Source organism: Schistocerca cancellata, chromosome 4 (assembly GCF_023864275.1).
Source record: "Schistocerca cancellata isolate TAMUIC-IGC-003103 chromosome 4, iqSchCanc2.1, whole genome shotgun sequence".
NCBI lineage: Eukaryota > Metazoa > Arthropoda > Insecta > Orthoptera > Acrididae > Schistocerca > Schistocerca cancellata.
The window spans coordinates 28,109,768-28,124,013 of NC_064629.1; the positions used below are offsets into that span (position 1 = coordinate 28,109,768).

The window sequence follows — 14,246 nt, forward strand, 5'->3', positions numbered from 1 at the left end:
TTCTAACCCCCGAACCCGCAGGGGGACTCCCCCTATAGACACACTACACTGTTTCGCAATTTGGCAAATAGATAAACCTGCTTGGCTAAGTGCTACATTTGCAACATGTTTTTCTGTGGGTATCTCCACTCGTGAAGCCATACTAGCAATGTGCACACTTCAATGTCATGAAGGAACTGACGAGCAGGAACCACATGTTATGTAATGCTTGCTGTTCGCTGCGGATATCACATCACTACAAGGAACAACACAGGTGCACCAAATGCAGCGTCCGTTGGCAAATAGGTAAACAAACATATCAGATACGTACATTATGTTTAGGTACACAACATTGTTTGTTGGATACTATTGCACCTCAATGACCTCACACAAAAATCATGACATGTGTACAACTGTTGTACTATTCCTTTGCTTCCTCAACCATAATACCCACAGTATTCGACCTTATCTACAGATAACTAGATGTCATTTATTGGGTGTATTGAAATTAATGAACGGTAGTGTAGATCCATAATGTACCAGATATTTTTTTGAAACAAATGCTAGAGAACATTTATGAATATTCTGCAATTTCATCAGTTGTACACTGACTTTAAACAAGCACACAACAGTCCAGACAGAAATAGTATTCTCCAAAGTATGAAGCACTTTAGTGAGGCTGATGGAAATGGCAATGAAAGCAACAGTTTGCAAGGCCAGAATAGAACATGAGTTGTCAGGAGAGTTCCATGTACGGATGGTGCTGTGGCAGGGAGAGATTGTATCTGAATTACTCTTTAACTTAGCACAAGAGAAGTTAATTTGACAAAAGCAAACAAACCCATGGGGGAACGATATTTAACCAGCAAGTTCAGGTGGTGGAATATGCCGGTGACGTAGCATTAAATGCACGGAATGTATGAAAGATAATTACGCTGCATCAGAAAGAGTGGTGCAGAAGCTAGAACTGGAAATGAATACATGCAAAACAAAGTACATAGTAATGGGAGATGCTGGTAAGAATAGAGACAACTGGGAAAGAATATCAAAGAGTGGAAGCATTTTAATATCTATGTTTGACAATAACAGAAGATAGCAAGACATCAATAGGAATTCAAGGAAAGATAGCAAATGGAAACTGATGATATTATTCCATGCAGAATACATTTAAGTCCAGAAATGTTAGTAGGAATACAGGAATCAAAATACGAGAATGTGCTGAAAAATAATGCTTTCGAATATTTTGTGTGAAAACTCAAGCTTTTTGAGTAAGACAAGCATTACTGGCATTCCCCATCATTATTCTTCATCGTGTCTACATATTTGCAAACCTCTGCCACTAGAGGGCTTCGAACTGTAGCATGTAACATGGCAGCACGTAAGTTAACTATGTCGGTGTGTGAGAAACAACATGCTGTAATTGAGTTTTAAATTTCAAAAAGTTTGTCCACATAAGGCACACTCTCTCGTTCAGCATAACAATGCCAGACCACACCCAAGAGCCATGAGACCAGAAACAATCTGACACCTTGGGCTCACAGTCCCGACTTGGCCCTATCATGTGTTTCCAAAACTTAAAGAACACCTTTGAGGACTTCACATTGATAGTGATGAAGCATTGCAAGCAGATGTGAAGTTGTGGCTCCATCAACAATGTCGAATATTCTGCAGTGACAGCACCAAAAAACTGGTCTCTCATTTGGAGAAATGTGTTTGTCATCAGGGTGACTACAATTTGAAATAAATACGTAGACATGAAGAATAAAGTAGAATGTCAATAACATTCATTTTATTTAAAAAGCTTTAAGAGTTTTCACATACAAAATTCAGAGTCAATACTTTTCAGCACACTCTCATATATTTGACTACTATTTGTGGATCTGAAGGCTGAGTGATGACCAGAAATGAAGAAGGCTAGTTGTTGAGAGGGGAAAGGAAGATTTTGAGAAAGATATTTGGGGCAGTGAGAGAGGAAGAAAGCTGGAGAATAAGGGCAAACACAGAACTACTGACACTTTTTGGACAGAAGAATAGTGCAGTGGAAAATCAAGCAAGATAAAACAAGGTGGGCTGGCTGTATTCTAAGAATGTCAAAAACTAAGAGTGTTAAGAAAGTGTTTACAGGAAAGTCTGAAAGGAGAAGGAGAATAGGAAGATATGGAAGAGGATGTCAAAACAATGGGAATCAGGAACTGGAGAAGGAAATTAATGGACAGAGACGAATGGTGGCAGTTGACAAAGGAGGACAAGGTTTCCAAGGACTGTCCTGCTGACCAGTAAGTATGCATCTGGATCAAATTTTAGGCAAATCAAAGAACACTGTACAATAGGGGCCAAGTGAATGAAGCAATGCAGTTGTTAAGACATTCATCTCATATTCGGGAGGACAGAGTGATTTATGTTTTCCTCAACCATTTCGGCAAAGGGTGATATGGCTCCTTCATCAAGGCCTCAGCTGAGCACCTGTAATATCCTCATAAAGGCATACTTATATATTCTGTGTGTATGCATACTTTGAACTATTTATTTTCACTATATTATGATGATACATCCATGTATCATTGTGAGATGATATCTGGTAGTATGAATGAATAAATAAACAAGGACATGAGAGAGTTCTAATAGATGTAACACAATTCTTTTTTGCTGTTGTTCATGTACTAGCTGGCAAATGAAACTACCATATAACAAGTAACATCAACCTTTGGCTATGCAGCAGATAGCTGTACCAGCAAAATCCAGAATTTGAATGTCAGATAAAATAATTAACAACTATTTCACCATATGAAGTACAAGCACAAACAATACATCCAAAATAGTAACAGCAACAATATGAAAGCAAAGTAAACAAGGACCCTCCACACAAAGTGAGCACTTCCTATTTTGCAGCATCTAGACATAATCTGCTCAAGAGCTTGTCATTAATGCACTATCCTATACCGTACTCTAACTCACTGCTTCAAATGCTGCACGAGGATACATTGACAGCATTTGTTCTACACCACACACAAACATAGCACTACCGCACAACTGTCTACGTGGCACTTGTTGCTTGAGGGGTAATGTAACTTCCAGCCAACTGTTCATAATTTGGCTTGTAGCTTAGCTTTTCACCACTGCATTTCCAGACAGAGGTTCTCCTATTGCTTCTTCCGTGGTTCTCTATTGTTCCTGAACTTTTCCTCATTCTGTAGAAACCCTACTATGAACAACAGGGATGACATGGGAGCAAATCTAAAACAAGCAGACTTCTCTTAGCCAATAACCCACTTCTACAGCATTAGAGCAGTAAATTTCACCTACTACCCAATGACTATGACCCAACAATAGTAACCACAGAAATTTTACCCAATAACCCCACTTCTCCAGCATAAACATAGGAAAATTTCCTCTTCATGAAAGAATGTGACATAGGTCTTTGACAGAGTTCAGTTAACCGTGGACACCATAAGATCCTGAAGAAGATCTCAGCAGAGGGGTCAAAATGTTGACTGTACAAAAGAAATACAGTGTGGCCTAAAAATCCAGAAGATTTTACCTTCGACACAAAAGGCCACAAAAGCCTGCGGACTTGTATGCATAATATGTTTATACCATCTACAGAAGACTGGAAAACGCGCACAGAAGAAGAGAGAAATTACTTAGTGACCTGACACCTCTTCCCAGTGTCGTGATAATGAGGTTATGCCCAATTGTGTCACAATTCGTCACCATGTGCAAACAATGAAAGCCAAGAAGAACTATCAAAGGGCAAGCCAATCACTTCTTCATCAAAGAATACAGTAAATACACAGGGACTTATGTTAGCTCTATTTTAATTGCTTTGCATTTGTCATTGGCAACAACTTCTCACCACAAGATTGGGATAAAGCAGACACAATAGCATTCAATCACTCAGCAAGATTATCAGATTTCAATACTACGACACAAAAAGAGAAGTTTAAGAAACTGATGGATAACATACACAAAAAAGATGCCATTCTGGAACTGAAGTGAGTAGTAGTGAACCTTTCATCAGAGGAACTTGATGAAACAGTGCCTCAGCAATGAGCAATAATGTTAATTTCACAACTATATGTAACAGAATTTCTGTTAAAGAAACTGTCAGTGGCATCTAAGTATCCTCATTCTCTCTTCCGAAACTTTAAGCTGAAGATGTAAGACAGGACATGTTGTAAATTTTACAGAAAACGAAACCACCCAAATGCAATACAATGACACAGGGAAGGAAAACTCTCAGTCACCTAAAGAGAAAACAAAGCAATGTGGTGATGAAAGTGGATAACGGAAATGGTACATTTGTTATGGACATTGAGGAATACCACGAGAAGATGGAACAACTATTAGCTGATCCAGTGTACTGCATGTTAAAAGGTAGTCTGACAAACAGAATCATTTGTAAAGTGAAAAATCTGTTATCACACTCCAGAATACATAGCTTTAGTGCCAAGAATCTAATGGTCCAAATGGCTCTGAGCACTATGGGACTTAACTTCTGAGGTCATCAGTCCACTAGAACTTAGAACTAGATAAACCTAACTTACCTAAGGACATCACACACACCCATGCCTGAGGCAGGATTCGAACCTGCAACCGTAGCGGTCGCACGGTTCCAGACTGTAGCGCCTAGAACCGCTTGGCCACCCCGGCCGGCAAGAATCTAATGCCCTGAATACTTCCCTCACCCAGAAGGTATGGCCTACCCAAGATACACAAAGAATGGTGTCCGTTAAGACTGTCAGTGAGTGGAATTAGTTACCAACCTACTTTTTAGCAAGTCATTTATCTGGAAACCTGAGACATCCAGTAGTAAAAACTAACACTTCTGACAACGATCTGAAAAATTTTTTTTTGCAAAACTTTATATACAATAAAGATATCTGATAGTGACATTCCTGTAAGCTTTGATGCGAAATCCTTATTTAGTAACATCCCAGCACCAGGTACAATGGAGATCATAGGAGAGAAAGCTGTTCTACATTTTTGTGACCTAACTGAGTTATGGTTTAGATTGAGCTATTTTAAATTTAGAGAAGAACTTTATGAACAGTCTAATGGTGGTGTCATAGGTTCATCCATGTTGCCAGTAGCAGCAGACATTTTAATGGAACATTTTGAGCAACACGCATTAAATAATGCTCCTTTAAAGCCCTCTTGTTTGCTTTGCTATGTGGATGACGGATTTGCTACAGAACTATGGCCACACAGCAAAGAGGGACTTCACAGGATTCACAATTCCTTAAATGAGATTCACTGCAAAACCAACTTTCCCTCAGAGGATGTCTGTGAGGTTCGTCTCCCATTCTTATATATATTGGTAAATAGTAGCTCTAACAACACTTTAGGACAGAGGGTGTATGGAAGGCCTACTAACATAAACATGGATTTAGATGCCATTTCACACCATCACCCAGCCCAGAAGCAAGCAGTGCCCAATACTATCTTCATGGAGTTTTCCTGATCAGCACCAACAGCCTGGAATCAGAGTTGGATTTCTTGAAGAATACAATGAAGCCAAATGGCAATGCTAGTTTGTCCACAGACATGGTCTTTGAACAGAATATTAATTATGCTAAATTATGCTAATAAAAATTATGAGCAACCACCTTCTCACTCTGTTATTTTTTTCTGTGGTTACTGACTACATCAGCCGAACTCTCTGAAAATTGGTATACAGCTATCTTTCTTCAGCCGAAACAAAACAAAACAAAACTCTTTTCAACAAAAAGTGGATGGACCTGATTACCTCCACACTGTGGGTGTCTATGAAATGACGTGTGGTTGTGGCAAAGTGCATATAGACGAAACAGGACAGGCTGTTAAAATACGTACTAAGGAACACAAAGGCCACAAGCGGCTACAACGAAGTGTGAAATCTGTGGTACAGAAAATCTTGAGAATTGTGGCCTGGACATTGATTTCAGGAATGTATGCATGCTGTCTAAAAGTCTGAGAAGTGATTAAAATTTGTAAGAATGAATGTAACTTCAACAGAGGACAGCTATATGATTCCTGCTTTGTGGCTCCCCGCCATCAAAGAACTGACTATGAGGCCGTGTTATGCAAGCAATACCAACCATGTCCAGGATGCAACCTCTATGGACAATAACATTTTTGATAAAGATTCCCCCTTTCCTGCTCTGCCATTTTGCTTCTCTCCCACGATGGTTGCCTACCAAGAGCAGTAGGAAGAATTTGAACCAATAACTCTTCTTTGGCACAAGTGCAGGAAAAATCCCTTTCTATCCGATCATGATGGCCCACCAGTGCACCAGTGATAGCCATAGGAGTTTCTCAGTAACCCCACTTCTTCACTATAAAAGTGGAAAAATCTCCCTTTATAATGCTATACAACACTCAGCTTTGGCAGTGTTCAGTTAACCATGGACACCAAAAGACCCTGAAGGAGATCCCAACTGACGGATCAAAACCTTAACCATATAAAATAAATAACAAGGCCTACCAACCCAGAAGATTTTACCTTCAATACAAAGGCCTGGAGACACACAATTATGTTCTTGTCATGCATTATAAGGAATATATTTAACCAAGTACTCTGGCAGTATTGCTCACAAAACCACTTGGATCTCTTTCTTTATGCCACAATCATTATGTCATACACTCCTGGAAATGGAAAAAAGAACACATTGACACCGGTGTGTCAGACCCACCATACTTCCTCCGGACACTGCGAGAGGGCTGTACAAGCAATGATCACACGCACGGCACAGCGGACACACCAGGAACCGCAGTGTTGGCCGTCGAATGGCGCTAGCTGTGCAGCATTTGTGCACCGCCGCCGTCAGTGTCAGCCAGTTTGCCGTGGCATACGGAGCTCCATCGCAGTCTTTAACACTGGTAGCATGCCGCGACAGCGTGGACATGAACCGTATGTGCAGTTGACGGACTTTGAGCGAGGGCGTATAGTGGGCATGCGGGAGGCTGGGTGGACGTACCGCCGAATTGCTCAACACGTGGGGCGTGAGGTCTCCACAGTACATCGATGTTGTCGCCAGTGGTCGGCGGAAGGTGCACGTGCCCGTCGACCTGGGACCGGACCGCAGAGACGCACGGATGCACGCCAAGACCGCAGGATCCTACGCAGTGCCGTAGGGGACCGCACCGCCACGTCCCAGCAAATTAGGGACACTGTTGCTCCTGGGGTATCGGCGAGGACCATTCGCAACCATCCCCATGAAGCTGGGCTACGGTCCCGCACACCGTTAGGCCGTCTTCCGCTCACGCCCCAACATCGTGCAGCCCGCCTCCAGTGGTGTCGCGACAGGCGTGAATGGAGGGACGAATGGAGACGTGTTGTCTTCAGCGATGAGAGTCACTTCTGCCTTGGTGCCAATGATGGTCGTATGCATGTTTGGCGCCATGCAGGTGAGCGCCACAATCAGGACTGCATACGACCGAGGCACACAGAGCCAACACCCGGCATCATGGTGTGGGGAGCGATCTCCTACACTGGCCGTACACCACTGGTGATCGTCGAGGGGACACTGAATAGTGCACAGTACACCCAAACCGTCATCGAACCCATCGTTCTACCATTCCTAGACCGGCAAGGGAACTTGCTGTTCCAACAGGACAATGCACGTCTGCATGTATCCCGTGCCACCCAATGTGCTCTAGAAGGTGTAAGTCAACTACCCTGGCCAGAAAGATCTCCGGATCTGTCCCCCATTGAGCATGTTTGGGACTGGATGAAGCGTCGTCTCACGCGGTCTGCACGTCCAACACGAACGCTGGTCCAACTGAGGCGCCAGGTGGAAATGGCATGGCAAGCCGTTCCACAGGACTACATCCAGCATCTCTACGATCGTCTCCATGGGAGAATAGCAGCCTGCATTGCTGCGAAAGGTGGATATACACTGTACTAGTGCCGACAATTGTGCATGCTCTGTTGCCTGTGTCTATGTGCCTGTGGTTCTGTCAGTGTGATCATGTGATGTATCTGACCCCAGGAATGTGTCAATATTTTCCCCTTCCTGGGACAATGAATTCACGGTGTTCTTATTTCAATTTCCAGGAGTGTATTTCTAGCTTTAATATTTTTAACTTACCTATACTGCACATACTGTTTTCTCAACACACAAAGACGTGACCTATTACTTGATGTTTACTCTCATTTCATTCATTTTGCATTTCTGCAGAATTCACGAAAGCTTAAAAGTATGTGAATAGGAGAACTGGCTCCACAGATGGAACAAACTACTAATTACGGGCAGGAAAATGACATGAAACAAAATTCCATATTATTCCAAATTAAATTGAAAGTTGTATTGCATTCAGATCTGCTGCTTGACTTATCTAACAGTATACTGGGGGCACAGAGCTAAATCTCAGGGCTTCCTGTGGATGGCTGCACTTCCATGGTATGGTGTATTTGCAACATTTCAATGATTATTTCATAAACAGGGGATAAAAATAGATACTATATTTAATAGTTTTCACATGAACTCAGTACGTCCTAGTGAGAAGAAGGTTCTGGATTAACATTTGAGCACAAGGGTCAAAATAAAGTTATGATTCCACCCTCTCCTCTGATCTGTGACATAACTGTGTTGTGTTGCATGACGACATGGTGGCGCAGTGTTTTTAAGTCAGGTCTGTTTGTAGATGGTGTGTTGTAGTATTTGGGGCCACTCTCGTATATTGATGTTTTTCAAAAAATGGGTTCAAATGGCTCTGAGCACTATGGGACTTAACTGCTGTGGACATCAGTCCCCTAGAACTTAGAACTACTTAAACCTAACTAACCTAAGGACATCACACACATCCATGCCCGAGGCAGGATTTGAACTTGCGACCGTAGCGGTCACGCGGTTCCAGACTGTAGCGCCTAGAACCGCACGGCCACGTCGGCCGGCTGTTTATGTTTCAAAGTTGTTTTAATGAGTCATTTAGTGTTGTACACTGAGTGTGTCAGGTTGTTATTTGAAGAGTGTGTGCCAGTTTGCTAGCGAGTTACTTTGATTTTGCACATCGTGGCCAACAGATTCTTGTCTGTATTTCGAATTATTAGTACTGTGTCTTCCTTATGGTTGGAGACTTAATATTGTTTATCTTCTTTTGACAGTCACTGATATGACAGAAATTTAAGAGTAGGTCACTGCTTGTTATTTTGTTGTTGAACTTGGATTGTAATGTTTGATATTTCTGTTTTTGTTTAGAGTTGTTTGGGTTTATTGAAATTGGTGTAGATGCAAGTTTCCGAAAATTTCAGAGTTTTTCTTGTTAGCGTTTGGTAATTGTGTTAGAATGTGGTTGATAGGTACCATGGATATTGGTTTGCCACTGCTGGTTAGATTACATGTTAGCTATTAGTTACGTCTTCGTTTGTTGTACCGTAGATTTCATATCAGACAGGCAGGGTAAGTGAAGGTTTAGAGGACAGATATGACGATTTGAGGGTGTTGGTACTGCAGGCTTCACTTTAGCTGCCACATAGGCCAAGTGAAATTCGTGGTATCAAGTTTTGGAGCTGTGAGTGGGCTCTTTATATAGAAGATTGTGAATCAGCTGTATAGGTCAAGTGAAACTACCAGGGGTTATTATCAAAAATCAGGCATATTGGAGTCCCAGGTCATAATATGATTTACTTAAATGCATTTAAGCTTTTTCAAATATCTTGAATTTAGCTTAAAACTATATTAAATCATTAATTTACTTATTTTTAAATAAAATTATTCGATTTTGTTAAAAATTTCAGTAACAGTATTTAGGATATCACCTCTGTTACTTCTCCTCTACATCTACCTTGGTTACATTAAGTTAAATTGGACAACGAATTATAAAGGGTTTTAATTTTTAACCAGTTTAACAATTAAAAAATTTATTAACAATGAGACATTACTGTATTTTTTTTAAAACCATTTTGAAAGTTACTTAAAAATTGTTCAAACCCAGTCCCATGCTACAGCTTCACCTCTGTGAATAAGAGTTATAGTTCAATAAATGTCTCAGTGTCCCAGTAGCTTTCTTTTTCATGTAAGGGAAACTGCAAGCAGCCATCTTGATTCTTGGGCAGTTATAGCGTGGCTTGTATGATTGTAGAGTTTGAGTTATATTATTACACTGCCAAGAAGAAATAATAACATTAATGATCATCATCTCAGATACTCCATTGTTCATTGTTTTGGGTAAGTTTTAATCATTTATAATTTTTATTTTTATCAATTGATTACACATTAATTGTAAATTAACACTAAGGAGATAGGAAAGTCTAACCTCATAAGCAGCAGCTCAACGTCTAATTTTGTAAATGTTTCTCAGCTCCGTGAAAACTGATCTTCACAGAGGTGAGAATGTAGTATCGGAATGTTGATTAGCGATTAAACGATAAAATAAGCTGTCTTATTTATCAAATTAGAAAAGCTATGTCTGTATATAAGTGACAAATTTACCTTTTAACTAGACAGTGATTTAAAAAAAAAAAATGGTTTAGGCTCTAACTTATGATTTCCAAAATATTACAAGGTCAGCTTCAGGCATCAAAATGATCCTATTTTATTTATCTCTAAAAAGTAGTGATGGAATTATGTAGCTTATATATGCTTCCTGAGTAGGTTTACCTTAATTTTCTGTATAATAGCCTAATGTTTTTTAGTTTTTAAAGCTAGTCGCTGTACTCCCAGACTTGCTTCTGGCTACGGCCTGGGATTTTTAGGGCAATTTGTTCATATTCCCTGGAAAAGAGAATATCTCTTATGTAGAATGGTGCGAAATCGTGACAGTTTTAAATCTGCCAAACACCAGTAATCAAGGACAGTGCCGATTTGAAAAATTATAATATTTCAGCCTAATGTACCATTTGTATCTTGATCTATTCGTACCGCAATAGCAGGAACAATCAATAATGATTCACTTCATGTTTCAATGACAATTATTAACTTCTAACTTGCGCAGTATTCAGGTACTTTAGGCAGGTCTCACCTCCACTATTATGTTGAATAATTTTTTTAGTTTGTTTCACAAAATACTTTTTTTTGCAGGGGGGGGGGGGGGGGAGACTATTATTGGAGTACTGGTTTACTTGATTGCACTAACATCAAAATACACAAAACTTCATTTTCAAAAGTAATTTTTTTTACAAAAATGTCCAATTTTTGAGAATGGCCCGATACCGAGTTGTGTGTAGGTTTCTTGGTATCAAAGGCTATACAGGTCAAGTAAAATTTGGACTACTTTGTTTCCATATTTTGTTTGGGTTACTGGTACCATTTACTTCGTATGTGATACTAAATTTATGATAACAATCATTTGTGTTGCACATTAAGAATTTTGTGTGCTTAATTTTTTTTTTGGAATGGTCTCACTATTTATACGAATGTTTATTTAGTTTGCCCCTACCCAAAACCCCCTACTTCCTGCAATTATCGCAATAGTTTCATTCTGTTGCTGGAGTTTACTATTTCGGGTGTTAGTTATGTTTGTTCACAAGTGTAGTGAGTGACTTCATTCTCTGCATATGCTTGAAATATCAATGTCCGTCACCTTTATGATGTCACGAGTCCAGAGCAAATGGATGGAGCTGGTTGTTGTTATGCAGATAAGGAAAATACAAATTTATAAAAAAATTCTCATGTCATACAAATCAATAAAGACCGGGTCGTCCAGTGACATTACTATGTTGTGTCTGTGCATTTGATATGGATTGCATGTTTCATCATGTACTTTGTTCATAAATGTTTATTAGGAAATAATAACATACATTAATTTTTTTTTAATTGTAATTAAATATTGTATGTGTGAATAATCTAGTAAATACCAAAGATGATGGTGACACCATGCATCAGATTTAATTAATCCTCCATTGTAACTTGTACTTGGGCCTGAAGTATTGCAGTTTATTGAAATAATATAGTATTGTAGCAATTTCTCCATAAATTGAGAGACATAATTATCAAACACAAAATAAATATAACATATACCACGATATTGATCAACCACAACATTTTCCCCACAGGTACGCAGGAAATGTTTGGCACTCCAAACTAGGATGTACTGAACTATCTGTAGATTCTCTAAGTGAAAATGTGTAACCTAAGTTTTCTACCACTCAATTTTTTGCTTTAGTGTCAGAAAATGTATGTAACTTGTTACATTGTGCCATGATGCTATGGCACATCTCCTGCTGGCCAAATTTTAAGTGTTTTTGCATTTGATAATCAAAATTGGTCCACACGTTTGGTCATGATGGTCAATGAAATGCCTTTTGCAATAATGGTAAATAATACTTCAAAATGATGACTTAAACTGAATCTTTATAATGCTATTTTCTTTTCAAGCAAGACAGATTACTGACCAGATTACTCTCTCGCCGATGACCACACCGTGCAAATCTCAAACCACTAGTTGTAAGCAGGAAGTTACTTTATTATCAAGGCAGGAAGATGGTTACAGTTCGTTGAATTTCTATTTGGGACATGTAACTTCAGGCGATTAATATGACTTACAGAAGATGTGTCTGCATGGCATTTGTTTTTCCAGGAAATGTGAGGTCATTTCACAAATTTGGTATTTACGTATACAAATACTGTACGTTTCCACGCTAGCAACAACAGTTTTATACTAGCGACGAATCCTGTACCACGCCTGGGAAAATATTATTTGGTTTGAATCCCGCGCTAAATACTGACAATACACAAACATACTTACTCGGAAGGAAAACGGCAACAACAAACGCCGAGAAACTTTCACTCCACGAGAAATAACTCTAGATGCCATTTCCTTCTGAAATCAAAACAACAGGAAACGGCACAAATTTCACCATTCATAACACATGTCGTCATCAAATAGTCATATCGATTAGTTGGCCCTTGAAACCATATCGTTTTTACAAGCTCCTCAAAACAATAGCACGTGTTTCGTATTTAATTAGTTGCGTATTCCATAGATGTTGGCCACGACAGTTTGTTGCGAAGCCAAATGAATCAGATTATAGAAATACTATCAAGGAATTAATCTGTCATGCTGATGTCACTGTCACATGGCGCTTTAGTAGTAATACAGGCAGCTTTCTAGGGGAATAAGTGACATCGATTCCAGTTCATAATAAAGGCCAGTGTACAATCAGAAGATAAAACAAAAAATTATTCGGGGAAATGTTAACTACGGTATAATTTGGAGTGCGCGTTGTACGATGCTATTTTATTCCCCAGTTAGTTATTCCTGGCGTAGCATTCCCATTCCGCTTGGCAGCGCAAATCAAGCTTGAAGACAATTTTTGCACGCAAAAATAGCGTCATTCGGTTTAGAATGGGGGTGGACTAAATGCTGATTCACACTAGATCCTCAGATAACGTAAGTTCAAGATGTATTCATAATGAATGTCAACCAATTCAGTTCGTTCAGCATCTTCGTGACACTCTGTCATAAAAATTTACTTAGAAATTTCTAGAATCAATTTCAAGCGAGGAATCTAGGAATATATTACAACCCCCATGCGTCGCCCCCATATAAACAGCGAAGACAGTATTAGACTAATTGCAGACCATTTGAACAGTCATTCTTCTGCCATTACATACGTGAATGGAACGGGAGAAAGATCTAATAACTAGTACAATGGGATGTTCCCTCTGCCATGCACTTCACAGTGGTTTGCAGAGTATGAATGTAGATGTGGAGACACTGGCAGGAATTCTTGAAATCTGATATATGCCTCGTGAAAACGTCAACGACACAAAAGTGACATGTTCAGTAACGGAACTGACAAAAAGTTATGGCCACTATATTGTTAATATTTGCAACTATTCTTACTCAGTTGTTACATGACAAGCAAAAGTTATATGGCTAGCGGTGAGTTCTCGATAACAGCTAACACAGCACGTCACATGTTAGCAGAACTTCATACTTCTAAAAGCTTTGGATTGCACAACGTTTATGGCATTTACCTCATGATTAAAATGATATACGCACAGCACCTCTCTTGTACATCAGATTATTACCTTTTAAGTGCAAAACCCCCCAACAAATTTACCATAAACAGACTCCAAACTAGGTGACATATCATATCACAGTTGTCAAGAAGGGCTTATTTGATGAAACAGCCCAGTAGAGGTACACAGTGATAAAGAAATGTTTGTATTTTATTCATAAAATAACTTATTCTATGAAGAACTTTGCATGAAAAAATTATTGAGGATTCATGGTATTCTTTGACATGAATCAAAAGGTTTTGTTTTTTGTTTGTATGCCATGCAAAGTTACATTTGGAATATTTGACAGAGTCGCTTTTGTTTTTTAAAGCGCCATTTATT

General features: G+C 39.4%; 1 protein-coding gene across 1 annotated transcript in view; it reads right to left on the reverse strand.

Moving 5' to 3' along the window:
* Window positions 1–12,840, reverse strand: part of LOC126183737 (2-oxoisovalerate dehydrogenase subunit alpha, mitochondrial) — a 174,339-nt gene extending 161,499 nt beyond the window's left edge. The window contains exon 1 of the mRNA XM_049925943.1: window positions 12,646–12,840. Coding sequence (XP_049781900.1) covers window positions 12,646–12,714 — 69 coding nt within the window. The 5' untranslated portion in view covers window positions 12,715–12,840. The remainder of the gene's footprint in view (window positions 1–12,645) is intronic.
* Between the last annotated feature and the right edge of the window lie 1,406 nt (window positions 12,841–14,246).